Below are 27,639 nucleotides of genomic sequence, written 5' to 3' on the forward strand. Positions count from 1 at the left end.
GAAACGAGTAGCTCATTTCTTGTCAAAGAGCTTCTTCCTTCAGCCCTCATAGAGTAGTAGGTTCATCGCTCAACACATCCGTCCAGGAAACGACCATCTGGCGCGATGTACGACCTTAGATGTGGCATTTCCCCAGCACACTGGCTTATGGGGTGTACTTCCCGAATGCCACCACGTTCATGTCGAGCGTAAGCCAACATCACTACTGTAGAGAATGATTCAATGATCATGGCTATTAGGCGGCGATCTCCTGGTAAAAACGCACCGATGGAGTGCTTGTCCCGCCACATATGAAGACAAACCTCTCAGACATCCCCAGCTCTCTGGACTCAATGGAAGATTCTTCAGAGAGAGTGGATGAGCGACGGTTTTCAAAGACTGGCTATATGTATCAAGGAAGTGATTAATTCTCTAGGGTCGTAGACGAGGCAGAGGTAATGCGGAGGACCACTCAGGCATTGCGACGTAAGCGGATGTGCTGGGCTCACGTTCCCGAGCTCTATGATGTCTCCTTTGCTTGCGGTTCTGATAAGAAATACTGTCGCCGACCGATTCGAGACCGCACACCTGAAGCTTTGGCTCCTGACCTCCAGAGTAGTAGCCTAGATGAGAGAATTGGATCATAGACTGGAACCACGTGGCCCATCTTGGCCTCCACGGCCAAGGGCAGAATACTTGGGCGCTTTAGGCTTCTCCGATAGACGGGCCCCTCGATATGGGCATTAGGTACATGGGGGCGCGAACAAGGGCATATTCACATCCCTTCAAGTTCCGGCTATTTGCCTGATATCATCCTTTGGCTCCCTTTGCTATATTTCCCATGTACCCATAGATCCGCATTTAACTCATGAGATGAAGATTCAGAGCATGGCGGTTAAGCGTCTGTCATGTTCGTATCAGCGGATACAGTTATATGATTCGCTGTGTCACATTGGAGATAACATAAGAGTCTTTTGAGGTAAGTTTCATCGTATTATCAAGATGATTGCATATTTAGATGCATACATAGACGAGTTGATATGCTGAGCTTCGAAGACCAAAACATCGCCCTATTTCAAGACGAGACCTACGTACGCTCCTCATCCACCTCGTCATCAGTCCTCTCGAAACGGTGCACAACATGCCAGAGATCGTCCAACGACGTCTTCCAGACGAGGCTCAGACGTAGCATCTCGCCAACTCGACCACGAGGTAAAAGGCCTCTAGCTTCTCATAGGTGAGTTGGTCATCCCGAGTAAACTGAACTCTATGATCCATGCATCTTGGAAGAGCCCGGCATTGCCTTCCGTAGATCAACAGTAAATGTGACTCTCCCAAAGAGCAAGACGCAAACTGCGTCAACTCTCACGAACCTACCGAGGCCGAGAGGAACACTTCCTAATCTACCACTCACTTAGTCTCACTGTTCCCGCAGGCTTTTACCTTCCACCATCATAACCGCCTCATGCCCGTCGGCGAAATATCAACAATAGTCCAGGCCCCGGAAACCGATTCTCAACGTATGTATCCAAATGGCCTCTTTCCTTCTAGACCTACCGTATCCCGTCATGGTCTGTCCTCTTCCATCGGCACCCTTCCCTAGACAGGGCGGCAGAATACCATTAACGACTTCGTCCATCATTTATCGCTTAGGCCATTTCCGCATCGATTCCTCTGATATCGGACACATGTCGATACCCGTCCAAGCAGCAACAAGCTACATGGCTCAAGTAAACCCCCTAAGACTGACCCGTTCTCAGAAAACATCGTCACGACCAACGTCCCAATTTCAGCCTTGTCCAATCCCAGGGTTCGCCGTCCGAGGTCGATCGAGTTCTTCGAAATAAAAGTCGTCCGCCTCGCTCCAGTCGTATCCCCTCACCATATCCCTCCTCTTGTTGACACCTCAAACCTCTGCCCTTCCCAGTCGGCTAACAGCATCCATCATACTTTGCACCAGTCAAAGCCAGTCTCCCATGCCATCCACTCAACCTCAATCCCGGCCCGTTTATCCAATTGCCTGTCGTCGTCGTCGTCGTCGTCGTCGTCGTCTTCGTGCTGACCGTATGATCCTCATTCATCCCGGGGCGATGGAAAAGCCTGGTCCTTCATCGCGGTTCATATTGCAGCCAACGCAATCGATATCAATCACCTCTCATTACCCCCAAGCACAACCTCAGCCCCAGACCCTCGACCAAACATTCCGCGAGAAACCTGTAAATCAAGCCATCAAGCAAACGAGCAAGAAAATAAGAGTCAAATCCAAGAGAGTCCAAGGGGAAGATCCCCTCCCCCTAAATACACGCTCCTTCCCCTCCTTCTCCAAGTACACCACCCATCCCCAAAATGTCGCCATCCAAGAGAACAACACGTAAACACCATATTCGCATCACCTCACGCAATCCACGCCACCGAACTTTCGCACTCTCACATTCTATATAGCCTCTGCCGTACAATCTCTGTAACTCGTTGTAACAGTGTACCACCAACACAAGTCTCTCGATACGTCATCCCCAGACCCCGTCACGCAACCAGACTAGAATCTACGTGTCACCCGACGCCTCAATCGGAACTCGATCAACCGTTTCGCCCAACATGAAGCTTCACACCATCACCATCGCCGCTACCGTCCCGTCCCGTCCCACCCCCCCGGCAGTCCCATCACCACCGCACACACCAAACGATCCAACCACCCATCTCGCATCCTCCCTCACCGCCTCACAGCCTCACCGATCGCGCCAAGCACATCAAGTCCCTACATACCTTATCTGCTGTCCGCAGACCACATCCATCGAAACAAGGCACCCTGACCAGCCAACCCCATCGCCCACTATGCCCCCCGAAACTCAAAAATCATCCTCTTGACTCTTGCAGTCCATACAACTCGCGTAGAGTTCTTGCCATCCACCTTTCTTCACAATCACATCCACAACAACGTCCATACATAGGCCGTCCTTACCCATCCCACTGTGACTGTAGTCCGTAGACCCCTCCTCCTCCTCCCCTGTAAACTTTGTTCCCGATTACCCTACGCACATATCTAGCGTGGACGGAAATGTCATGAACTCACAACGCGTATATCAACAAAGTCCCAAGGATCCTTTTCTGCATTCACAAACGTATAACCATTGTGTAATAATTCCCAGCCTCGAAGGGCAGAATATCTTTTCACGTGTCAGCACAGAATACTCTCGAAATGGCAGGTGGATATCCGTAAGGGCAGCAAACTCATTTCCGTTGAGCCTCGACCACAAGCAAGTTGCACCTCACGCGAGAAATCCAACGACTTCACTTTACACCGTCTATAGCCGCCCATGACCCGAAAATCCTCGTCGATCAACACATCACCACATGCTAAATCGCAACACCTCATCGTTTCGAAACGTTCCTCTAGTCTACCTGTGGAAGGTAATCCAAGATTTCCCATGGTCAAATTTCACAACACGAACAAAAAAAACAAAGGTTCCCCGCGGTCCTAGCAGATCCCAAAAGTCCCCTCAACGTCCAACATCCTTACCGCCTTCCGAATACCCCTTCCAACGCCCGACGCTTAAACCCTCAAGGCTCGTAGGTCCCAAAGCCTCTCTCCACCTCCTTCTTAAAAAGGCAGTCGGCAAACACGAACCGAAAGGAACGATAAGAAGGGTGCCCCAGTCCAGCCAAGGAACATCCCAACCTCCTTCTAGAAGGCCACGATGGACGGTTGGGCTCCATACCGTCGTGGCCGTGTACGAATAGAAAATCAGCAGGAGGGGGCGGAAGAGAAAAAAAAAGAGTGAGCAGGACTCCGCTAAAGAAGCGGGCAGCGCGCAAGGAAATGAGATATCACCCGCGGATCCCCGCAACGTAGTGTAGTCTTACTCCGCCCTGTGCAAAGTTCACCTTCAAGTCCTTGCTCTTCTGAACCTCACACCCCTAGGATTGGCCCTAAGGCTTTCCATATCCATACGATGTTGACCGTATTCTTTGGTTGTCAACAACTGGCTTTTCTAAGGCGCCGTAAGGACCTGCAAGGATACTCCTCATCTCCCCTCTTCGGAGCGCCCGCAAGAAGGACCCCTAATTAAGTCGAACTGCTCTGGTCGACTGGTTCTCCCTGGAACACCACATGGGAGATTCTGGGACCCCTTAAATTGTCCCTTGGACACGTAACAATATCCATAAAACCCTTAGAAAATGAAGGCTACAGAAACTGCGATGACTGACAAGCCCCAGTGCAGAGCAGCGCAGATACCAACAGTCGTTGCCACAGCCATGTGCAAACGGGCGCACCATCGCGTAACGCGCGACGTCCCGAGCGGATCCCGACGATTTGGTAACATCATCTGCAAGGAGGTGGCGAACTTTTCCCCGTACTGTGCTGCAGCCAGTGAGCCACAGAAGAACATGCTCACTCTGTGCAAAGCATCCGTACGAATACAGGATACTCTGGAGACTGGAGAATGCTCTAGAGTCGGGAGACTGGAGCTATATCCGCGAACCGCGTAACCGATCGGACGAGAGTGGGAATTTCCGCATTCCGCATCTTCTTGGGGCAAAGTTTGGTGGGATCGATGGCTGCCAACTGCCGAGGCGTGGCGGCCCCCCCAGCGCACAAGCGCACAAAGTGGAATTGTCGACCTGGCGATTTTCGCGTCTGTCCAGTATCTGCGGATTCAGCCTGCGACCTGCCTCTGCACTCCCGAATCCCGTAGGCTGGCGGCGGCTGGTCCAACACGGGCTTCGCTCGTCTCTCGGACAAGGAGCTGTCAAAATGTCAGTGATTCCGGCCCGTGTGGATGCCACTACTGGAGAAAATGAGGACTAGGTAATTCCGAAAGTGTGAATCAAAAATGGCCCCCACCACCAGGTAGCCGTAGCGTAGGGCATCGTCCCCCGACAAGTCCGATAATATGTTGGTCCGCCGACTTGAAGCGAGCGCGACATTGCAGGACAAGGCAAAGAAGGCATGCCAGTCGTGAGCCACGTCTTCGGCTTGGCCGCATCTGCCCTTCTACTGCGGTGAGTGATGGTCCGCAGCCCAACCTCAATTTCTCGAGACTTCTGCCACCTGTGACTCGTGAGTGTGACTTGACCGCCTGTCTGCCCACCCCGGTCATATTGTCGCAATTTCGCACGCTCTATCCGAACATTTGCTCCATCGGTATCAGCAGCAGCCGGTCTTTTGAAGGCGGTCAGCATTTCATGTCTGGAAGTTGCTCTGCATCCACCTAGCATTGCACCAAATATCAATGGACATTCGAGTTAGGCCTCCATGCATCAGTGCGTTTTGTGACCCCTGTTCGCGCAACGTGTTCCTGGGCTTTGCTGCTTGCCCTGCATAAAGTATGTGGGAAACTCAACACTCCAACCTCCGCTAGTGGATGCTTGTAAGAATATTTGTTCAATATGTGATGTGAGATTGGGCTCTTCAACTAAAAACAATATGCCCCAGTAGGGCGCGCCTATGCTCCTCATACGGATTCTGATGCCGTATTGTTTGATTCCCATGTCCCCATCCACGCATGCTGGGAATCGTCGCTGCGCCGTAACAAATCAACCTTGACGGCAGCACCTTGCTAATCCAAAAACTCCGGCTCTCCTGCGTCGTCGCTATGTCCTCTCGCATTTCGCGTGCATACATCAGAAAGGGGGAAAAAAAAAAAAAGAACCACCCCTCCCCCCCAGCCCTGTTCCTGTCTTGCTGTGTGTGGTGCGCTATCCCTGAGTCATGTCGCTGCATCCCCGTTTGGTCATTTTGGCGTCACAACTTGGCCTGCATTTCACATGCGACGGTCGAGTCAATGTCCCGCCAGGAGATGGGCTGTTGGCGTGGGGGGAACTTCTTGCTGGAACCGGATCCGATGAAGAGTCCCCACAGGTTGCGTCCTCCGAATTCTTCCCGCGTGTGAGGTGTGGATTTGTCCTCCGAGTGGATATCGACGAACCTACGGGTTTCGGGTCCTCGAAGCGGTTTGTCTTCGGGTCCTTGGCCGAGTCCAGTGTCGAAGGAAATAACCGGAAGAGCGGAGTAGAATCGAGAAGGATGGGAAGAAAGTTGACAGAAAAAATGATAAATATGCATGCGCCTCCAATGCTCATGATCCCAGTCCGTCGCTATGCATGTGATGTCGAATAAAAAATAAAATAAAAAAAGTGCTGTGAGTGGTGGCCTGGTCCTTTGGCTCACCCGTGTGAGAGAGAATGTGTGTTGTGCCGGAGGCTTTGCAGCGTGCGTTGTGCTGAGTTGGAGGTGAAATGTGACCCCACGTCGCTGGCCAGTCATAGCCCCGCATCTCCCAAGCTCGCTCGCTTTGAGGAAACTCGGAGGTGCTCGTCGCATGTCGCTGGCATCAGGCCATGCTCTCGGAACCGGGCCGTGTAGGTACGGACGCTTGGCTGTGTATGCTGCGTGCGCTTGTGCGCGAAGGGTGTGTCGGACGTGTGTCCACCAATTCTGTCGTTCGAGAAAGCCCCCTTACCAAACCCGATTCTTTCGTAGGGCAAATTTCTTGCCAGCGCATCTCGCGTCCGTCATTTTTTCTTGGATTGCTCCGTCCTTCCCCTGTTTCTTTGGTTCGCCTCGGGTGACTCACCCAGACTGCTCCAGCTCTCATCGGGCCTCGCGGTCCGCTCTCCTCAGTCGGCGATACTCGCTTCTAAGAAAAGTCGACAAACACAGCAGGTAAGGTTGACCCGCAAAAAAAGGTGTGCGTGCTCATTTCGAAGAAAAGGCGTGCCGTCGGCCGTCGGCCATCAAAAAGTTCCTCGCCCGTAGGCGGCAGGCGGTAGGCGAAATGCAAAAGTGCCTCTAGCTATTACCAAACAGTAAGGTAAGAGCATGTAAAAAAGGCCCGCAGATCGACTCCTTCTAGAAGCGCAAGAAGGAACCGAAGAGAGAGAAGAAAAAAAAATCCTTGGGGGCGCTAGCCAGTCGTGCCAGTTCCAGGGTAACAGCGTCTCTCTTTTCGTCTTGGGTGCCCCAGACGGCGTCTTGGACGCTTCGGGCAGAAAATGGAGCCCTCGTCTCGGCACTCTGACCAAAGACCGACAGGGAAACCACAGTGCCAGACGTGCGATGATGCTGACCATTCCGCGATATCGGATAAGGCAGGCACTTAATGTCTGGCCCCTTGTTGCGTGGGAATGCGGGCCCCAACGCTTCCCCGTAAATTAGCGCCTCGGGGGGCCCTGCTGAATGACGATTCCACCCGGCAGTGACGGTGCAATCAGGGCAAGCCCACAACATTTCGCAGAACCCCGACCCTCCCACTTCTTGCTTTCTGCCCTTCTCCGCGGACAACACCGTCGTAGTGCAGCACGTTGCGGGAGGGGGATGCGCCATGCCATGGAACAAGCCACACCCATTGCAAGAGAGAGGGAAAAAAAACAAGCTTGCCGTCGACCATGGGTGTTGGAACCTCAACCCTCGTAGGATTGTGACGTGCTCAAGCCGTGGAGACTGTCCACGCTGCGGCATCGGTGCGCAGTGTTGCATCTCTCTCTTTTTTTCTTCCTCTCGTAGTGGACTATGTCGGGTTGATGCGATGAAGGCTGGATAGATAGTCGCTTAATGTACCAAGCTCGCATGACACTTTTCTTCAATGCGACACTGGAATCCATCGTGCTGGGACGCCGTCGCTACCAACATCGTAAGGGCGTACGCTGGCCTTTCGCGGCGGTAACGCCCAGCGAGCGCGGCCCGGCCGTTGGTCGTCGAGTTTGCCCTGCTTGCGCATCGCCATCTCCATGACTGCGATACGAATGAAGTCCGAGTTCTCCCGCATCTCTCGCTGACGCATGCCTCCTGGAGGATACGTGAATGCGGTCTGGGTCGGAGATTGTGCTGGGGGCTGATAAGGTGTTGACTGAGTCGTGACCGCCGATATCGCCGGGGAGGGGCTCCGAGTTGATGTGGGTGGTGCACTCCGGCTTTTCTGAACCTTGTATGTTTGCATCTGGATAGACGCAGTAAAGCTTCGCGTGCCCGTCGGCGTAGTGGCCGCTACAGGGTGGGGCTCAATTCGAGCGTTTGTCGTGGGGTTCAGATACCGGCGCAACGCAGCCGACGGCTCCTCCTCGAGTACTGGTGGCCTTCGCTCATCCGTGTAAGGCACCTTGGGGTCGATGGTGAGAATGGATCTCGTGAGGAAATCGTCGGGCGGGATAGACGAAAAGTTAATGGCTGAGATAGATCGTGCAGCCGAGCGCAGGGCGCGGAGTGATGCAGTCAGATTGGACTTGAACGCTGACTTGAGAGGGCGCAGCGGGAAAGTGTAGTCAGAGAATGAGAACTCTGACTTGGTGTCCTCTTCATCCTGAGACTCGTCGAACACTCTAAAGTCAATCTCGTCGACGCTGACCCGGTCGCGGGACAGTGGGTGGTCCTCGGGCTGACCGGGAGGAGATGAGATGGGTTCCAGCGAACGCCTGGGTTGGCGGGAGCGCTTCCTCCGCGGGCTGGATCCATAAGGTGACTCGACCGACGACAGTGTGTCGGTGGAAAAAGAATCGCCTAGTGAAGGAACCGATTCCACAGAAACAGTTCTGGTAGATAACACGGAACCAAGACCGCTATCGCTAACTGACATATCATCGTCTGTCAGGTCGTCGGGTGGCGATAACAGCAAGTCTAGGGGGCTCTTGCCGAAAGTGAGACTAAGTTCCTTTTCGCAGACTTGCTGTCTCTCGATAACAGCTTCCAGAGTCATTGCCTGGTCCCTGGATAGCCTCTGCCTCAAGCTGCGTCGAGGTCTAGGAATATCAGTGACGGCCAGCAAGGCCAGCATGGCAGGCGGGACGGCGTCCGGTGAGTGAACATCCCTCGGCCGGGAGGGCTTCCGATGCGCATGGCGGCTAGAGGTGTAAAACGGGGTCGCCTTTGATTTTGAGGGAATCTGAACAGGCGTAGTCGGAGTCGTCGGTCTGGTGTTTACGCTTGTTGTTGTCCGAGGAGGGCTCGAAGGCGCCAGCTTAGAAGTTTCGCGGCGAGCATCCTTCCTTTTGGCCATGGTAGCTGAGGTGGTAATGGAAGAAGTAGGGATAGGCGTGAGGGTGACGGACACGTTCTGAGCATCCTTTTTCCGATCCAGTAGGGCAGAAGGCAAAGCCGTTCTGGGGATGTTGACGGGAGTGGTTGTTGTCGTCGTCTTCGTGGTAGCAGCAACAGCAGCAGCAGTCGTAGTAGTAGCAGTAGATGATCTCGGGCTGGCGGCGTAGCTGTTGTTGGTCGGTTTGCGCGTGAGACTCGAAGGGGAGGGAGAAGATGGTGGAGGGGTGGTCGAGGCCGAGGGCTGCCTATTGTAGTAAAGGAAACTCCTTGGGGACATCATGGCGGCGTCTGGACATGCCCTGGTGCGCCAGTGGCTCGGCGGGGCAAGCCGGACCCGACAGGCAAGACAGGTTGACAGGGAAGGGGTGTGGAAGGGGACCAGACCAGGCACGAGTGCGCACGAGCACAACCACAACCACAACCAGCTCGGTGCCGCAGTGCGTTGGGCAGGGGAGGAGGGTGTAACTCGGGGTGTGGTGCTGTAACCGGGACTGGGCCTGGCAAGGCAGGTCAAGAGCCAAAGCAAGCGGGCTACTGCGGGCTCAGTCTTGACTGTTCAGCATAAACCCCAGCGGGCCAGGCTAAGCAGGAGATGGGTTGGGTTGACCAGTGGAGTTGCGTGGGCACGGCGGGCTGGTGGTTCAGACACCACAGACCAAACCAGTGGATTCACTGAACTGATGTATTCCGTACAGGCCACACAGTGTTGGTGCCAGCAAGGGCGAGAGTACTGTGCTGTGGACGAAGTAGGTAGGGATACCTCCACGATTAGGGGACCAGTTCGGTCAGAATTTTGGCGTCGAACGGACGTGCTCGTCTGGCCTTTGGCTTTCTGCCTTTTTCTCCAGCGCGTGTACTGTATCCTCTTTCGGTCGCTGTTTGAGTGTGTCGTGTGCCAGGGGCAGGGGTCGTCGATGTTTTGGTAACGTAAAGTTAACCGTCTCGCAGCTAATCAGCGTTGAGGCTTTGTATAGTCCTTCTCCAGCAGGAATCGCGACGGAACTTTCAAGGGCAATGATTGCTGGGACGTGACGCAGCGGAGCACGGGACCGAAAGGCTTGTATCGTATAATGCGATGTGATGCGTGGTTCCTGGTGGTATTCGGACCCGGCTTTTGACTGGAGCTGCAGACGAGGCGAGGGATCGAGAAGCAAGGAGGCGGGTTGGGAGAATGTTGCTAGGTACTGACAGCGTCGAATTTGGGTTGGGTTTGTGTGTACCAGTGTACCAGTAATGTCGGTGCAAAGCGCGGTTTGTCACTCGTCTTGTGCTTGAATAGAGTGTGGAGAGCCAAGTGCGCGCGAGTCGGGTACTTCGTCAGAGGTTAAGAGGTGACGATGATCGACTGTGTGGAGGATGCTATTATCGATTTGCACCACAGGGAAAGGCCTGACGGTGACTTGGGGTATTGATGCTTTCGTCCTTGTGAGATGGAAGGATAGGTTGTCGTGGACTGTCACGAGGAGAAATTCGAGACTCGAGATGACGATGTTGTCTAATAGTATTAGGTACGATTAGTCGGATGTTCGTCTCGGAAAGGCTGGACCTGGAGTTCTGTGATGGTCGGAATCCGGTGTTATCGGGGCAGATGATGGGCTTGCGAGAGAAAGGGTACTGATTAGCTATTGGTATCGTATCCGTTGCGCAGTGCCTTGGTCGAGAAGGAGAGATGACGACAGTCGGCGAGTTGAGGAGTGGCGAAGTGAGGAAGCGAGAGAGAGAGCGACTCGCGTACTTGGCGGCACAGTCGCAGTTGGGAGGTTGAGAATGGCTTCCAAACAAGAAGCAGGCACAAGATGGGAGGCTCTCTGGTTTTAGGTGGCCAAGCACAGAAAGGTTATCAGACTGGATCGAGGTTGCCCTGACTGATTATGGATGATACAGATATGTCACTTCATCGAGGTAATCGAAGCACAGAGAACTTGGAAAGGCAGCGAGCGAACAGCAGATGGGCCGTGGACTGGGGCAAGCACTGATGCTCTGACACTGATAACCCTGATACGGGGGGGGCCAAGATGGGAGGCCAGAGATAAGGAATCGAAGGGCAAGGTGTCGAGGGTGTGTCGACGGTCGTGGAGCGTGGTGTGGTGTCCCAACTGCCCTGCCTGCCCGGGCTGGACAACTCAACATGGGGCAGTCGCCAGTCACTCACTCTCTCAGTCTCGGCAGAGAAGGAAGTCAATCGTAAAAATGGCTGAATGACTAGAGGCACGGGGGGCAAGAGGCAAAGCAAGGCAGAGCGAGGCACGCCGCATTTCTGGGAAAGAACAACCTCAATCCACGGTATCAGCTGAGAAAGGACATTGCCATCCATGAGGTAGGTAGGTACCCGTAGACATGTTCTTTCCTTCTTGTCCCATTTTCTCTTTCCCTCTCTTCCCCCTACTTGCCTTCCTGCTGCGCGAGGGTACCTTAGGTGTCTGTAAAAAGTGGAAGGTACGTAGGTACGTGGTGACTTGGCAACTTGGGAAGGCAGCATGGAAGTCAACCTGGTATTGGATGGAGGTACTTGTAATATCGGCCGCCCAACCTGAAGGAAGAAGGAAGGAGGTGCGCCTACCTCGTTTGCTCCCCCCCGTCTGTCTGCCTGCCCGATTTGGAGATGTTTCTGTTCGTACCCGGTCACCAAAGGAAGCAAGACCGAACGGCAAACGAAGGATGGGCGCACCGCCGCACAGGCCCGGCTGAGTACCTACACCACCACACCCAGGTCCCTAGGTAAGGTATGGAAGGAAAGCAACAGACAGACTTGGGGAGGGTTCACTTTCCAATTCTATTGTCACCGTGTCACGTTTTGGTTGCGCAGGAAGCAAAGTCACTGATAAGAACCTCGAAAGCCTCCAATCCCCTTGCCCCCATGTCTTTTCCTCACCCTTCCCACCGGCTACTGGCACAGCGTCACCTCTCACCCGCATGTTTTGGGCTTAGAGTTTGGGGTGACATGAGATTTTGGGGGTCCAAGACGGCCAAGGGCTCAAGGGGGAACACGGGGAATGGAGACCACGGGGGTCACTTTCTCTCTCTTCCGTTCCTATGTCTCTCCATCAGAGTCTCACTCCGATACCTGAATCCAAAGGTCACGCGCCAGAGTTCCAAGCCCTGAGTGCAACCCCAGTCCAAGATGCTCCGTATTACTCTCCAACATCAACCTAGAAATTCCGTCTATGAACACCTTCTTGTTAATCACAGATTATAAATGCACACTCCGGGCAACGCCCGAGTTCCATCTCACTGTTACAATTAAAGGACACGACCGACGGCCACTGGCAAGCACGGAGCCCTCCTCCCTCCATGCACTAAATGACACTCTCCACAGGCTTGAATTAACCCCTTTGCGCCCATCAGTGGCTCTGGAACAGTGGCAGATGGAAACCAGCCCGTCATAATAGTGGACTCATTTGATGAGTCTAGCGGGCATGGTCCAAGACAATCAAGACAATCAAGACAATCCCACGACTCTTCAGCAGGGTCTCACCGTGAGAGTGCCCGGCTGACCCGATCATAGGTGGCCCCCGTCGACGATTGTGGAAATGGCGGACCGCCACTTGTTATTTGGTTGCGAGCCAATGAGAGCGATGGGATTGTTTCGGGGATAAGAAAGCAATCGACCACCTTATGTAAGACGCATAACTATCCGTAAGATACTTTAGGTATGTTCAATCAATGGGAGTCTGGGAGATGTGGATGTGAAGCTCAAGGCAGTGGGCGGTGACGACGGTACCTACTTTGCAGACCCGTTTATTTCCCACTCCCTGGCACGCTGTTGTTGCTGCATTGCACCTATCAATCTGTCCGCCTCCACACTGCGTGACTGCCTGCCTCTAAAAGGCCTCCAAAAGGTGGCCACTGGTTGGAAGGCGCAGTCTGGCAGTTCAGCTGAGGTGGAAGGTCCAGCCTTGTTATGCAATGTGCACAAGCTTCCATTCTCCTGTCATTTTATGCGTATCGGCTCGTTTATGCGAGTCCAATCAGTGGATATCTAATCAGGTACCTGGGTACCTTGCATTTGACTTCAACCTGTCGTGTGCCTCGTGCTTCTCCTTCTTATCAGCGTCCACCAAACACCGCAAGCCACCATCCCTCCCCCCCCATCGACACTTTCGTCCCAGCAATGATCCCTCCCCCATCTTGTCCGACCATCTCAGGCGCCAATTGCACATCTTTCCGAAAGCCCTCCGTGACACCTCCATCTGGATCGCAGGTCCCGGCCGACTGAACCAGTGTGAATAATCTACACAGTAGCGTGCCTGGCAGCTGCTATGTGTGTTGCTGCCCTGAGCTGGCCAGAACCCTAGATATCAAGAACTGATCGTCTGTAGAGGTTGCTAATTCTTGTGGCCATTCTTAGATCTCGGCCCTCGACTCCGAAGAACGCTGAGGAAACAAGACGCACCGGAACTTCCGTTCTATTGTGAACACTAATATCTGTATCGCGCCTGGAATTTCGGACGGAGCTCAGCCCGAGAGCCAATGCCCATATCATCGGCCCCGTTGTCGGAGTCTTCATCTCTCTAGTTGCAGGCCTCCGCAACGTCCGGTCCTTGGCTTCCTTATCGGCCTTCTCCGACCCCAGGTTATTGCTAAGCCGTGCGACGGTGCGTAGCTTTCTCGCTCCTCCGCCAGCTTGCAGACGTCCATTTCTCCAACCCCTGTCGACCTATACCATTCGCTCTCATCGACGAGGCAGGCAGGCGAACGGAGAGCAACCTTCGACCATCTGCCACCGGGCTAGTCTTAGCGCCATTTCCAACTCACCTTCCGTCCCATCCGCTCTGATGGTCGCCCAATTGCCCAGGCCCCATGTCGCTCGTTCGTCTGCTTGATCCAATAGCACTTGGCCGGAGCTTGTCGATGGTCCTCGGGAAACCGATACGGGATCCCACCCGTGCGACGGCCTACGTCGATCCTCTGGGCGCCTCTCCCGCTTTCAGCACCGTCGGCCGTGTCATCACCATCTTCACCTGGGCAACAAGAGCAATACGTCTGCGCCAGGTTAAGAAAATGACGGATGGGATGCTCGCATTCCCGATGACTGTGAGCTCGCTCGCTCGTCCGTCCGTCAAGCCACATCCCGGGCAAGGCGCTTGAACATTGGCATCCATAAAGTCCGAACCAGCCTGACCTACTATGTTCCTCGCCTCGGCTACAAGAGCAAACGCTTGGGCAACATGCCAGAAATTTGCCTGATACGAATCGTCAGTCCTGGATAGTATTTAGGTTGTCACGTTGTGCCCCGAGGTGTGCCTCGCTAGCAAGCGCAACTTTCATAAAGCCCGGAACCCACGCGGCTACGGTGGTATTCATGGAAGAACTGCCTCTAAATGATATTGAGGACTGTCTCAGTGGGCGTTGTCTCACCCGTCTCGTCCGCCTTACCCCGCCATCTTGGCCGCCCATCACTTCCATCCCTATCAATACCGCAAACATCCAGCCACCGATTCGGTCTTTTGCATCAGTTATAGATGCCTGAATGCGACGCATCGGGCCAGTAGCAACCGCCCAGATAAAGCTCACAAAGCAGGCAGCACATTATCTCACCCGTCATTTGTCGCATATATGACGGACCAATCGTCAAATGCAGCCATGTGTAGCAACATGAGACGACTCTGGTATATTCGTACCCTCCGAACAGTGTATGGAATTACGAAAGACGACATTCAAACACCGGGCCAGCCAGTCGCTTACACACACCTGTGTGTGGTCAAAACCCGATCAGACTGGTAAGTTACCTAGCGCATGGCCAGGCGCGAGCAAGAGTCATCATCTGCACCACCCTAAATCTAGCGACGCCATCCCACACCCTCACGAGGGTCTCAGATGCTGCCTTATCGCTCTCTTCTGATTCGCTTGTTTCTTCCCCAACTCTGCGTCATACAACGCTGGCATCGTCGACTGGGCTCTGGCGCGGGTGTGGGTGGAAACGGGGATGGTCGTTGTGGGTTCTTGGAGGTTCAGCAAAGAACTGAGTCGGAGCCATGTCAAGACATGGCTAACTTCTCCATGGTTTGCGGGGTAAAGCCAGGTGAGTACCTACCTCTGCCCAGCCGTCGGTATCCATCGCTTGTCCAAAGTTCGACGTCACGAATGTCTATGGATATTACTCGTTTCTCCCTTGCGACGGCGCATCTCGCAGCTCGACAGCATCGGGCCAAGGGCACGCATAGTATTGCTGCCGCGTACGAAATGGGGGCACGAACATTGGCGGGCCGCACACGCTTCCTTTCTATGCAAGTTTCGATACCTATTGATCCGTTGGCCAAGTTACGGCAACCTCTAAGGTAGGCGACTGACTGCGCGGACTCCAACACCAACATCAGCGCCAAGACCCCAAAACACGGCTCCGGATCTCAACGGCGTCCTGTACTTCCGCACGGCCCTTCACTCTCTAAACTCAAACCCGCCAAATGCGCGATAGCCCGATACCTCACTATTCGTAGTCTTGTGGCCGCTTATTCCGGTACCACCCCTTCGAGACTCTGTCTTGTGCATGGCTGCAGACCTCACGTGCTCCCCATCTGCTACTATTCGTGACCACACTTTGACAGCCATGTGCTCCAGCAGCAGTTGCTCACAGTATGGGTGGCCCTGGTAGGAGACATTCGAGCGGGCTGTCACGTTCTTGTCTTGACGACGCGGCCTGCCACCATCGGGCACATAGGTAGAGTTACAGTAGACAGGAGACGTGGTTGGTACTAACGAGGTGTCTTTCCAACTGAACCTCTCCTCCAGGTCTAGACCTTTTAGTCAGCTCGTGGCTTATTCTTGAGGCGCTCCCTGCTGCTTGCCTCACGGGTTCACTTTCGGTTGGTGAAGCTTTCCCCGCATTGGCGCTGTCGATTGTGGTGACTGGAGCTATGAGACAAGCCTCTCGTGGGGAACGGTGTAAACCATGTAGACCCAAATGCCTACCTCGGGTCGCTCATACTGTTCCACAAGGCCGTTTCCCTTATGCTCATGTGCGACTAAGGTGCCCGCAAAGGGCAAACCATCACGAGCTCGGGGAAGAGAGAAGGTGCTAAGCAGTCTCTTGCAAATAGTGCTGGCGCGCTTAGGCTCATGATACTCCTGCAGACCAATGACCCTTGGCCATACCTCTGTAACCAGGCTGAACTTCTGTGCCGGATATATCGTGCATCTACTTGGGTATAATGTGGTACATTGATGCGACATATTGACGCGATATGTCGGTGTAATGTCTTTATGTGAAATGGACAACACCAATCCTCCTTTTCCAGCCTTTGATCCCGCCAATTCCACAGGCGTATCACTAGGAGAAACACCCAATACAAGCATGTTCCGTTCCGTCCCGTTTCGGGGGAAGGGAAGGGAGGAGAATGCTCATCATAATCTCCCGACGACACCAGTTGATTGATATGCCTGAACTGAGCAATGCCGGCCGTGGTGTTTATAGAGAGACAAACTTGGATTTCTTTTGGACGGGGCATACTCATGTCAGAGGAGATGGTCAGATAACGAGTGAAATTTCTCCGAGCCCACTTTCCAAGCTGGCACTGTCTGCCTCTTTCGAGTTGTGCGTTCCTATTCTGCATTTCCGTCCGGGCAAACTCGCTCTCTGAACAAATTACAGAGACGGCTTGCTGGATTAATATCAAACAAGTCACTCTTGTTTTATTCCACTCACGGGTATTCATCAGGATTCTTCGTTTGTAAACAGGCCCGGTGACGACTTGCCCACTCGAGCAAAAAATCTACCTTTGTATTTCCTTTCCCCATCCGTTGGTATCTAAAACCCCTTACCACGACGACGCCAAATATAGAACTTGCATTGCCGCCAGTTGGGTTATCTGCATCATACATCTTTGTAATCCACTAGACCAATCGTTCATGGAGGAGAGGCGAGTGAAGGCAATGATCGCGACTGAGATGTCGTAATGAATGGGTAGAATCACGATGTCGAATTTGGAAATCCAAATGGCTTCAATTTACAGTCAGAAGGATCCCGCTTACCCAAAACAGCTTTCCAGCTCTCTTATTCAAGGCCTCAACTGATACCATCCCCTGTCGTACGAGGGGTTATCGTCCCTCATTCAATGTTGAACTTGGTCTACCTTTTTCTTTTCTTTACCTCTTCCTCCCAGTCCCGTGTACCAGGCGTATGAACTCTCAACATCGCAAGATGGACTACATCTTTGGAAGGAAAGCATATCAAGGGTCTAGATAGTAACTCCTAAAAAGAATAATACGTTCCCGCTTGCTAGCCCTACCTTATACTATCTACATCTCTTTCCTCTCCTTCCTCTTTCTCTACATCTCGCCTCTCGCCTCACCAATCCCCCCAAAAACATCACATCGAAAGCACACAAGACCAAAAAGCAGAATATGCATTTATACTATCAGCATCAGAAATAGAACGTAGTTTGAATTTGGATATTTCCACAGCCAACGCCGGGTATTTAATCCCCTCTCCCTTCATCCTTCCACACAAAAAAACAAATCTAGTACTTTGTCCCTCCCATCCCGCTCTTCCAACCCCGAGTCTACCCTTCCATTTGTTGAAACATAATTCTTTACTTCCACCTTTTTTACTGTGCTCCAAAGGCAAGCAACTTCCATTTAGATTACAACCGCAGAAATCAGTTGGGCCGCCTTATGACCCAGTCTTGACCCGGCTCAAACCAGGAAACCTCTTCGTGCCCTTGGGACTCTCAGGCGCAGCATTCGCGTCCTCGTCCTCCCGCTCAGGCGTATCTTCCCTCTGCCCCTGGCCCTGACTACCGCCAGCCTCCTTCTGATTCCCATCACGCTTCCGATGCGTCAGCGCGCTGAGTTTATCCCTCAAAAACCCGCTCCCGGCAGACCTCCTCCGATCACTCGACTCCGCGCCCGTCGCAGACCGTGAAAGCGAGCGGATCGTGCCCCCGCCAGCCTGGTCAAACGGCGCCAGACTACTCCTACTAGAAGGCCTCAACAGCTCGAACCCCAACCCTTGCGTCGGCGCCCGGCTATCGAGCGGCGTCGGCGGCGTCATCATGAGGAAACTGGGGACGGCGGGCTGCTGTTGCTGTGATTGCTGCGTTTGGAGACTCGACTCGCCCATCCGACGGGACCGCCCGCTTGCGACGCTGGAACTCCGACTCGTCGACCGCGGGATGGGAATGCTGCTCGCCGAGCTGCCGTGGTGCGAGCGTGGCGGCGAGCGGGAGTAGTCGACAGGCGAGTTACCGTATAAGCTCGACGAGTCGTCGCTGTTGTTGATGCTCTCCGCGTCATGCTGGGACGACGACGAGGGCGTGGGTGCGATGAGCGAGGACCCGCTGGCGAGTTCCCGAAGCTTGCTGGCTTGCGTGTTGCTTGGGCGATGCTTGAACTTGTTGCCGATGATGGCACCGGTGTGCGAGATGAGAGCCTTGATAACTGCCTTCTTGAGCGCGAGAGCCAGGTCGAGGTTCGACCACGTCTTGTTGCGCCACTCGACCGCCGGCATGCGGAATACAAAGTCGTGCACGTCCTCCACGTTGCGGTTGTCTTTGCCCTTGTAGCTGAGGCAGAGCACCACAGAGGGCATCTTGATTTGCGCAAAGGTCATGTAGTTGCTGGCGCGTGACATCATCTTGGTGAGGTCATCCGAAGGTTTGGAATCCTCCGCTTTTGATTCCTTGCGCCGACCAAAGCGCGACTTCTTGTCACCGGGAAGTGTGCTCTCCTTTGACGAGAAGCCGGTCGAGGTACGACCGATTCCTGGGCGAGGCTCCTTCGTCGACTTGAGTGACTCGTACGAAGGCTTCTTGGTCGGGACCTTGCCTGTACCGACGGAGCGGAAGAGACGGAACGTATGGCCCTGGCCCTCGCCTGTGTTGACCGTGAGCGACTTTTTGCTGTTTATTGACTTGGTCGGAGAGTCTGAGTTCAGTGTTGGTTGCAGACGCAGTTCAAGCGAACCCGGTCGTGTGCTGAATCCGTCCTTATCGCTAGCAGTCAGACGACCAGAGCCAGACATCGAGTCGTCATCTTCATCGTCGTCCTCAGTGGGCTGGTGCTTGAGCATAAAGGGAGAATCGTTCTTGTTCTTGTTGTCGCCGTCGATGCCTGGGAAGATGTACTCAAACACCCTCTTGCCAATCTCACGTTCCAGTTGGATCTTCATGGGGAACAAGTTGACCTCGAAATGATCCATAACGGGGATACCGGCAATGGCTTCAAGCATGTACCAGTATACGCGAATCATTTCTTGATTGCCCATGTCCTTGTCGCCTTCGGCGTAGGGCGCAATGATCTCCGGGTACATGGCGTCAGGGAGTAAGTTCAGCCCAAAGACCTTGCCAACCCTGATCAAGTTGATATGTGACCCGTCTGCGTTATCAGTACGATCATACTCCACATCCTTGAGCTGCAGCTCGACGAGCGGTTCCTTGTTGTCTCGAAGCATGTGCCAAACCGTGTCGCGTGCTGTGATGCTCCACCGGAGTAGGGCATTGCTTTCCGAGTTCGTTTCGTATCTCCGCTGTGAAGACGTAATGGCCTTCATCATGAAGAAAAGTTCGTCCTCGCATGCTGCTAGGTCTCGTTCAAGAAGAAGCCTGTCCTCCCAGCCGCGCTGGTCCATGTACTTAGAGTATATCTGGAAGTGGGACTTGATGTCCTGAAGTTGACGAATGCGCTCTTGCAACTTCTCAACCATCTCAGGCGTACCGCTGAGGTCGCTGAAGTCCGAAGCGAGCATGATCTTCTCAAGGCGCTCCGTCCGTGTCTTTTCGAGAGGCTCATTGTACATGAGCAAATCCAGTACAATAACGTACATGGCGTAGTAGTCACCAGAATTGCAGAGTGCTCTGGCTTGCGGGAACTCTACCCAGAGATTATCCATCTTCCTTTCGTTGCTGGGTTGGGATGGATCACCAGCGCCCTCAGTGTTGACCTCATCATTGTACTTGAGACGCAAAGTGTTGTACTTTTCGTAACGAAGCATCGCAGACGTCTTCTGCACCACTCTATTAAAGCCGAAGGGATCCGTCTCAAAGTCGAACATGACTTCCATGGGAACCCAAGGAGGCCATGACGACGTGGCAGGAGTGCCGTACCGACTGCCGGCGTATGTGGTGACGATTTCGGAAAAGTACGACTGATGAGTAACGAAAAACTGTGTGCTGTCCATGTTGACGAGGAATCTTCTCTGCACGAGACCGCTGACGTTGTCGGCAAGTCTCTTCTTGTCCATGACCTCGACAACCTTCAGTTCCATGCCCTTCGATGTGAGAATGACGACATTCTTCTTGTTCTTGTCGCTTTGCAATTGAATCTGCGGGGCAATGAGTCGGACGTGGTAACTGTTCTGCGGCGTGAATTCATCCGAGATACCGCTCGACAGGTCATCAATCGGCACGTTGGGCACGTCTTCGCCACTCTTTCCATCAGCGTTGACATATTTCTTGCCGTCCTTGAGGATATTCTTAATGCGATCTTCAATATCCTGTTTGAACTCGCGTTCTGCGGCATCGAGGTCGGGAGAAGCGCCAGCTGTAGCACCCCCGGTCGGCGTCCTATTCTTGCTCGCAGGCTTTGGATTCTGCTTCGCTTTGTACTGCTCTTCGACAATGTCGAGGATGAACTTGACGGCAGGGCGAGACAGGTAGTAGACGAAACCTCTGCGCTGGCTGACTTGGTGAATATAACGAAGCACAACATTTCGGAGAGTGTTGTTCCACTTAAAATGAAGGTTGTGGATGACGAATCGGTTGTTGAAATCACTCTCGAATTCTGCTCCCGAGGGTATCGTAAGAGAGTCGTCTTCTTTATCCAGTCCAACCGATTCCTCAGACGCGTTGCTTTCGCTCTCTCTCATGAAGGGGTTGCTGCCGTTAATTGGCGATTTGCTGTTCATTTGACGAAGCATGTTCTGGAGGTACGCCTTCTTTTTCTGCAAGATGCCACCCTGCTGCTGGAGGCTCTCAAACGCTGTTACCAATTTTGGGTCCTTGCCGTCGTCACGCACAACCTTCAATTCGGCTTCTCCGAGGCTGCGTCCGTAGTTCTCAATTTGAGCATCCAACTGAACCAACCGCTCTTGGATGAGTTGTGCTTGTACTCTTCTGGGATCGTCATCGTGGCTCATGATACAGAAGTGAGTCGGCTCATCGCCGAACGGGCTATTGCGGTCCGGATCACCTGCAATGACGCCGCCAATATCAGTTTGTCGGAAGTACGTCAGACGCGGCGCAAAAGCGAGTGGAAGGATTTTGGTGTCCGGGTTAGGCTCTGTAGGCAGGATCCAATCCAGCTCCACGAAATCGTCCATATCGATCCAACTGAGGTCATTATCAGGAATGGTAAAGCGGGACAGGTCTGTGCTATCGTCGCGTTGATTCGTTATTAGGTCGCCCATCGTTCCCTTCTTGATGGCTTCTGTCGTTGATCCTCGTATACTGGCCGAAACAGCACGAACATCGGCTGCTGCAAGGTCAAGCTGGGCCGCGTGAAGCTTGATTCCGCTCGTCTTTCCCTTAGTCTTGCGACCGCGGTCTCGGGTATTGAACTCCTCACGTCTCTGGTGCAGATCCAGCATGAAGCTGTCGAATCTGACCTTGAGACCCGTTGCCGACACCCCACTGTCCGAAGCATCTTCAACATCCTTATGCTTGTAGATATGACTGAGGAACAGCGGTGCCAAGAGGAGATTGTACTTGATCGTGGAGAGGTGTTTACCGAACTTTTTGCTGTTCCTCTCCCGACCCGGCCAGAGCGGACCTTGGCGGATGGGCAATGCCATAGCACCACCGAACAACGACCACCACGCAAAGAAGTGAGTGAAGAAGCGAGGTGTACAATGAACCGTGTTGTAGCTCCTAGACGGTTCGACATTGTTCGCCATCCAGTCACGGTCGACCGGAGCTCGGACAGCAATCGACAAGTGAATATGCTGGCTACGGAAACCGCGGAAAGCATCGTATGGTTGGTCCTCGGGCTTGACATGGTGAGGAGCGCGCAACATAATGTCGTAGTGCGGTCTGAACTCGAAGCTACGCTTCCCGTCCTGAATCGCGCGTTCAAAGACGAGGCCAGCCATCCACTGTACCTTGCCCGACAGCTTCATCACCACCTTTTTGAAGGACGCTCCGGACTTATAGCTGTCTTCGCTCATGAGGCTGTCGTCTTCTCCAGTGCGTCTCGCAGCTTCGCGGACTTGATGGCTGTAGTCGGGTATGGCAAGAACGTACTCCCCAGAGTCGACCGTCATGAACCGCTTCGGATCGTCGTCGGCATTGATGTTCCACTTGACTTCGTTGCGCCAACACATCAGGAATCCTGCGCCGTTGCCTGTCACACAGTAAGGATCACGAGTTCCCTTGAGTGCGAGATGCATATCACCATCGCCTCTCCACGCCACGTGTATTCTGGAGTGGAAATTGAGACGAATCTTGTCCCAGAAGCCGACTCTTTCTGATGGGTCAATCTGAGGCTTAGTAAAGGACTCGATACCCATCATCATGTCTTGGATGGCTGGCTGATATGCTGGACCCCAAGTGATCCTTGTCGGCAGAGCTGTGTTGATTTCGACGCGCATGTTGGAGTACGACTTGACTGGTCCAATGGTCCGCCGAACGTCGATCGCGAAGCCACCCTCGTTGCTACCGCCAGGTTCGTGGATCCGAGGAGGAACAATGTTGACTTTGATACGGCGGGTAGACTCCATACCTCGGAACTCCTCCGCTATGACGAAGTTTGTCTTGAGCGACATAGCTGGTAGCCTTGTCGACTGGCCTGCCTTCAAACTGGGGATATGAATCAGGGGGAGCGGATAGTCGCGTAATGATATCCTCGCCTCACTAAGGTCAATCGAGACATGCATCGGGACGAGCAATCCGTACTTCATGTCCTTTGGCATTCCCTTGCCGACGGAGTTGATAAAGTCTGGCAAATCCTTCATTGCGAATGTAGGCTTGTCAATGACGAACTGGAGATCGGTGATGAGTGCAGACGCGAGCGCGGGTCGCTGTGGCACTTCGAGGATGTTCTCCGTATCCTCCAGATCGTCAGGAAGCTGATCAGGGCCCCAGAACAGACCTCGAATCTCCTTCATGCCGTTCTTGGCCATGACGTAGAACCGATCGATCCGCTTCTTCCAACTTTGTGCGTTGTATGCATCCAGTCTCGCCCGTGCTTCTTGTTCGGCAACCTTGGAGGATCCAGTAAGGCCGACTCCTTCGCCATCGGGGTCGTATCGCGGCGCTCTGCCCCTTGAGCGTTCGTCTCTGCTGCTAGGCCGTCGTCCATCTGCACTTTGGCTCCTGGCCCATGACGCACCATTCTGCTGTCGTCCCCTGTTGAAAAGCGAGCGAGCACGCAGCTTGCCTGACTCTTTTCTCGACTCTTCTTCGCGGACCTTTTTACTCTTGACTTCGAAGGCTTCTTCACGGGCGAGTCGTTGCATCTGCTCCACTCTACCCGCGCGGTAGATCATTCCGAGTTTCCACTCAAAGGCTCCATCTTCCATCTCAAAGAGCAGCGAGCGTGTCCGAACAGATACCTTTGGAACGTTCTTTGGTCCACCGGGGACCTTGTCGAGGATGTACTCATTCGTACCCGTTTTGAAGCGGTGGTGAAGCTGCTTGATCGACTTGAGGGTATTAATGATATTGTCGGAAATCTTATTGACCTGAACCTCGTGGGGCACGGCAAATCGGATAGCGTCGGAGTTGACGTCGATCATCTTGTCTTCTTGGAATTCACCACCTGTCAGCTTGCGCCGCGACTTGCGATAGTCGACACGGCCTCCTTTGATGCTGACCATTCTGGCCCAAGTGCCTCGCATCCTAGGTGGTTGTACGTAGATCCGAACAAGCTTGGACGCAATGTACGGCGAAGACCATCTGTGCCGGCCAGCCTCGACGCCATAGACCTGGACCATCAACTGAGGATCATTCGGCAACTCGGCTTTGATTTGCACCAAGGCAGCTTTGAGGTCGATGGCTACAAGCTCAGGCGTCAAGGTGGAGTAGTCGCTCATGTCGATAAAGGGAGAGCCTGGTGACATGGGAGGAGCCAGGAAATCGGCATTGCCGTCTTTCCGTGGCGTCGTCGGCGACATTGGCGGCGACGCAACATCTTGGCCTGACCTCATGAAGGCTTTTCGCAGAATCATGATGGCAACACCGACCGAGTAGTGGCGGAAGAGAGAGTACTGCAAAAGAACAGTCCGTATCGCGGCATGAATGTGGAAGATCGGCCCCTGCTGGTCACTCATGGCCTGGAAGGCCACCTCAAACCGCGGCATATTGACAAACGGCTCCAGCTCGACCCTGTCCTCTGATTCAACAATGTAAGCCTCGAGGCCACGGACGTGGAAAGTGACCCTTCGTCCATCACCATGGTTCTGCTGCTTCTTCCTCGGCGGTGGTGAGATTGGACTTTTGAGCAGGTCCGAGTCAGGGGCCACTGTACGGCTATTAGCCCTACGCCGCGATGGCCGCCGTTGAAGCCCCTCGAGTCTTTGCGCGCGGTACTCTGCGGAAAATTCGTCGAGCTGGAGGGACACCCCGCGGGTATCGTCCGAGATGTCTTCGTCAATGCCCGCAATTTCAATGCTGAAGTCTGATGCTTGGAGTTGAAACTGCAACAACCAAGATGGCATTGCGCGAAGGAAGTTTTGCTTCTTGGTGGACGTGTGTGAATTTGAACGCTTCTCAGGCTCGACGTTTAGCCTCAGCTGTCGCACGATCTGTCTGAGACCGTCGGTGATCTCGGGGCGCACCATCTTGATCGAGAAGGTCTGCAGATTGCTCGAGGCAACGACATGGACGTCTGGCGTAGCACTGAGTTGCACCTTAAGCTCGAAGGACTCGGTCTGGATCAAGTCGAATCGGTTACTCGATGACGTCTGATAGTACAGTTCGTGCGACTGGATCCTCATGGTTGACGCGAGCGAGTAGTGCAAATCCTCCACCGTGGAATGGAACGATTCCATGTCGAGTGATATTGACGAAATGGAGGATATGATGAGATCAAAGTCGTCGGCTGCCGCGTGCTGGTCGACTGCGGGCAAGGCGACTCGGAGAACGGGCTCGTGCATGGTGAACTTGATATTAGCCTTGGGCAGGAGTCGTGATATGAGCACATGCCGCGGTTGACGGCTAGATCGTGACCTCTTGGAGGACTTTGGCTTCAGCATGGCGACGAGGAGCGGCAGATGGCGAGGGTCGAGATCCACCGAGGGGGAAGTTACTACGGAATTAGCGAACAGTATGTTTGCGTTTCTCTCCTCGGCTCCCACATCCTGCGCCATCTCGACCGTCTTGGACGGCAGCGTCGTCTTGACAGTAGTTGTCGCCATGGGGATGTAAAGCAGCCTCTCGGGTTTCCCGTCGCCGTCGTCGACACCGACGGAGATGGACAGGGCCGCGGCGAGAGCCTCGTGGGCGATGTCCTTGGACGGGAAGTACATCCTATGTGACGGTGACTTGGGGTCCAAACGGTGCAAGTCTATACCAACTTCCTTCATCGACGCATTCAACAAGACGGGCTTGGCACTAGGTTTGACGGACTCCACCCTCTTGGTCATGCCAACAAAACTGACTGCAAACTGGACCTCCTTAACGCCCCTCAAGATGGAACTGACAAACTCCTTGGAATCGGACACGGTCTGAATTAGATCCTGGTTGGTGCTGCCGGGCTGGGCGACCTCGTGTATGACCTTGTCCATGAAAACGTCGGCTGGCTCGTCGGACAGGGTGGACGAGCGCGCGGCCAACTTGCACTGCTTGAAGCGATCGGCGCACACGCGCACGTCGTCGTAGGGTATATGAACACGGCCCAGCTTGAGGGCAATCGCAGCGTCCCGCAGGCCATCCAGCGCCTCGTATAAGAATCCATGGATATTCAGCGTCGCATTGTCGAGAATCTCGAGGGACTCCTTGCCCTCGGGCGTGAACAGGACACTGCGCAGTGTCATGATCCACTCCGCCTGCCGCTGCTTCTGCTTGTTCTTGTCGTTGCGAGCCTGAAAGAAGAAGCGAGCGCGGTCCACCATCTTGCGCCGAGTGTCGACGGCGACGGTCAAGCTTCCAAACTGGACGTCGCCGACGTCGACGACCTTAATCGTGGAGTTTGTGGCGACGACGTCTACCATCCGCAGCCAGTTGAGCTTGCGGTGCGCCCTCTTCATCCGGTCCTTGAGCTTCATCAAGTGCTTCCATGTCTCGCTCCGGGGCGGGGGTCCGCCATTTCGACGTATGAGTGGCACCTTGGGCTGTTGTTCTGCGGCCGGCACCTCCGGCTCTTCCTCCGCGTCGGTGCTGCTGTCGGAATCGGTTGAGCTGTCCTCGCCCTTCTTGCCGTCCAGTTCGCGGATGTCGACCGTGACGGTGAGCTCGCTGATGACGACGCTCAGCCAGGTGGGCTGGGCAAATGTTGGGCGGTGGACGTTGAGCCCGAGGCCGCGTACCTCAATCTTGAATCCATCTCGTGGGGTGTAGGCGAGTCTCCGGAGGGAAAAGTAGCCGATTCGCTGGATCGATACGCCGGTGAGGATTCGAATGACGGCGAAGAGTATAAAGGAGGACAGGTAGAGGAGGACGACGACGCCGAAGAGGAAGGTCGGATTGAGCAGAGCCATAGTGAGTCGGCAGAACGACTCGGGCGATCGGTGGCTCGCTTCGGTATCTGTATCACCACCACCATTAAGACAACGTCAGCTTCCCAACATTTCCAGCGCAAGTAGCGTGAATGCGAATAGTACACGGAGAAAGAAGACCATGTAGTTGAAATGGAGACGCAGAGGCCAGGTCGGCCGTACCTGGAAAAGACCCAGATCTCTATGGTATCCCGCACGTTTATCTCCGTTTCCTACAATCCGAGTGCGCCATGTCGTCGATCAACGGTGCTTGGGGGTGTAGGTTCGTGGGTGTGGAGAGGTAACACTCGGCTTTGGGACAGCAGAGTTTCGGCGCCTTCGCGGTTACAGTTGCCGACGGAAATGTGCAGTTTAGCTAGCTAGTGCGGTTGGCCGATCGCGAGTGTTCAAGAAATCGACGCGCAGACGGTTGCAGGTGCGGATGGTGGCGGGTGAGACTGATGATCGGATCCCTTGGCTGGCCCGGAAGGGAGGATGGAAATATGGTGGGATCGGAAATGGGGATGTTGGTGGGAGGTTTTGGGGTAAAGCTGGCTGCGATGTGGTGCAGGGCGGAGATAGAGAGACCGAGAGAGAGCTCGTTTCGTTGGGGGCGGCGGGCGGAACCAAGATGAATCGAAAGAGGCTTAGGTTGGACGCGTAGGATTTTGCCTATGGTTGAGAACGAAAGTATAAAGAGAGAGCAACGCAAAGAGGAGGGCAAAGGTGCGGATCGGAGGTGCTGGTGGAGGATGATGCAGGTCTCGCTCGTCTTGTCTTGCAGAAGAGTGACGCAGTCCAGGTCGTCGCTACGGAGTGCCCAGGTATGAGCCAGGAATTGGCGGAGGAATTGGGACTCGCGGTTGAGATTTGCGGTTGGCGAAATGCGAGAAGACGTCGTTCGTCTAAGCCCTTGTCCTTTTCTTATTGCTCGGCACGAGGCGGCGGCGGCTGTCCACACGGAACCCTGCCGCCGGTTCTGGATGACAAGAGTAATAGTAGATTGCTCCTATTCCCGAGGTGCTCCAGTTTCCAGTCTCCAGTCTTCTTCCCTCCAGAAAATGGG

The 27,639-nt window shown here is 54.0% G+C and overlaps 8 protein-coding genes across 8 annotated transcripts; 4 read left to right on the forward strand and 4 right to left on the reverse strand.

Annotated features, from left to right (window-relative positions):
- Positions 1 to 715: 715 nt before the first annotated feature.
- Positions 716 to 2,049, forward strand: CABS01_09009 (uncharacterized protein; the record flags this gene model as incomplete). The annotated part of the gene is made up of 4 exons (XM_060542367.1): positions 716 to 726; positions 998 to 1,191; positions 1,398 to 1,499; positions 1,940 to 2,049. 4 exons carry the CDS (start codon positions 716 to 718, stop codon positions 2,047 to 2,049), a joined length of 417 nt encoding a protein of 138 aa, XP_060400648.1.
- Positions 2,050 to 5,689: 3,640 nt separating this feature from the next.
- CABS01_09010 (uncharacterized protein) lies at positions 5,690 to 6,097 on the forward strand (the record flags this gene model as incomplete). Its single annotated transcript, XM_060542368.1, has 3 exons — positions 5,690 to 5,764; positions 5,831 to 5,951; positions 6,054 to 6,097. The coding sequence occupies 3 exons, from the start codon at positions 5,690 to 5,692 to the stop codon at positions 6,095 to 6,097; spliced, it is 240 nt and encodes a 79-aa protein (XP_060400649.1).
- A 202-nt stretch (positions 6,098 to 6,299) lies between these two features.
- Positions 6,300 to 6,647, forward strand: CABS01_09011 (uncharacterized protein; the record flags this gene model as incomplete). Its single annotated transcript, XM_060542369.1, has 1 exon — positions 6,300 to 6,647. One exon carries the CDS (start codon positions 6,300 to 6,302, stop codon positions 6,645 to 6,647), a length of 348 nt encoding a protein of 115 aa, XP_060400650.1.
- A 182-nt stretch (positions 6,648 to 6,829) lies between these two features.
- Positions 6,830 to 7,303, reverse strand: CABS01_09012 (uncharacterized protein; the record flags this gene model as incomplete). Its single annotated transcript, XM_060542370.1, has 1 exon — positions 6,830 to 7,303. One exon carries the CDS (start codon positions 7,301 to 7,303, stop codon positions 6,830 to 6,832), a length of 474 nt encoding a protein of 157 aa, XP_060400651.1.
- Positions 7,304 to 7,559: 256 nt separating this feature from the next.
- On the reverse strand, positions 7,560 to 9,287 carry CABS01_09013 (uncharacterized protein; the record flags this gene model as incomplete). Its single annotated transcript, XM_060542371.1, has 1 exon — positions 7,560 to 9,287. One exon carries the CDS (start codon positions 9,285 to 9,287, stop codon positions 7,560 to 7,562), a length of 1,728 nt encoding a protein of 575 aa, XP_060400652.1.
- A 4,457-nt stretch (positions 9,288 to 13,744) lies between these two features.
- CABS01_09014 (uncharacterized protein) lies at positions 13,745 to 14,595 on the reverse strand (the record flags this gene model as incomplete). The annotated part of the gene is made up of 3 exons (XM_060542372.1): positions 13,745 to 13,971; positions 14,369 to 14,454; positions 14,549 to 14,595. 3 exons carry the CDS (start codon positions 14,593 to 14,595, stop codon positions 13,745 to 13,747), a joined length of 360 nt encoding a protein of 119 aa, XP_060400653.1.
- Positions 13,811 to 14,098, forward strand: CABS01_09015 (uncharacterized protein; the record flags this gene model as incomplete). Its single annotated transcript, XM_060542373.1, has 1 exon — positions 13,811 to 14,098. One exon carries the CDS (start codon positions 13,811 to 13,813, stop codon positions 14,096 to 14,098), a length of 288 nt encoding a protein of 95 aa, XP_060400654.1.
- A 3,023-nt stretch (positions 14,596 to 17,618) lies between the features above and the next one.
- On the reverse strand, positions 17,619 to 26,576 carry CABS01_09016 (uncharacterized protein; the record flags this gene model as incomplete). Its single annotated transcript, XM_060542374.1, has 1 exon — positions 17,619 to 26,576. One exon carries the CDS (start codon positions 26,574 to 26,576, stop codon positions 17,619 to 17,621), a length of 8,958 nt encoding a protein of 2,985 aa, XP_060400655.1.
- Positions 26,577 to 27,639: the final 1,063 nt, after the last annotated feature.

This window comes from Colletotrichum abscissum (genome assembly GCF_030869225.1).
Source record: "Colletotrichum abscissum strain IMI 504890 chromosome Unknown Scaffold_21.1, whole genome shotgun sequence".
Lineage (NCBI taxonomy): Eukaryota > Fungi > Ascomycota > Sordariomycetes > Glomerellales > Glomerellaceae > Colletotrichum > Colletotrichum abscissum.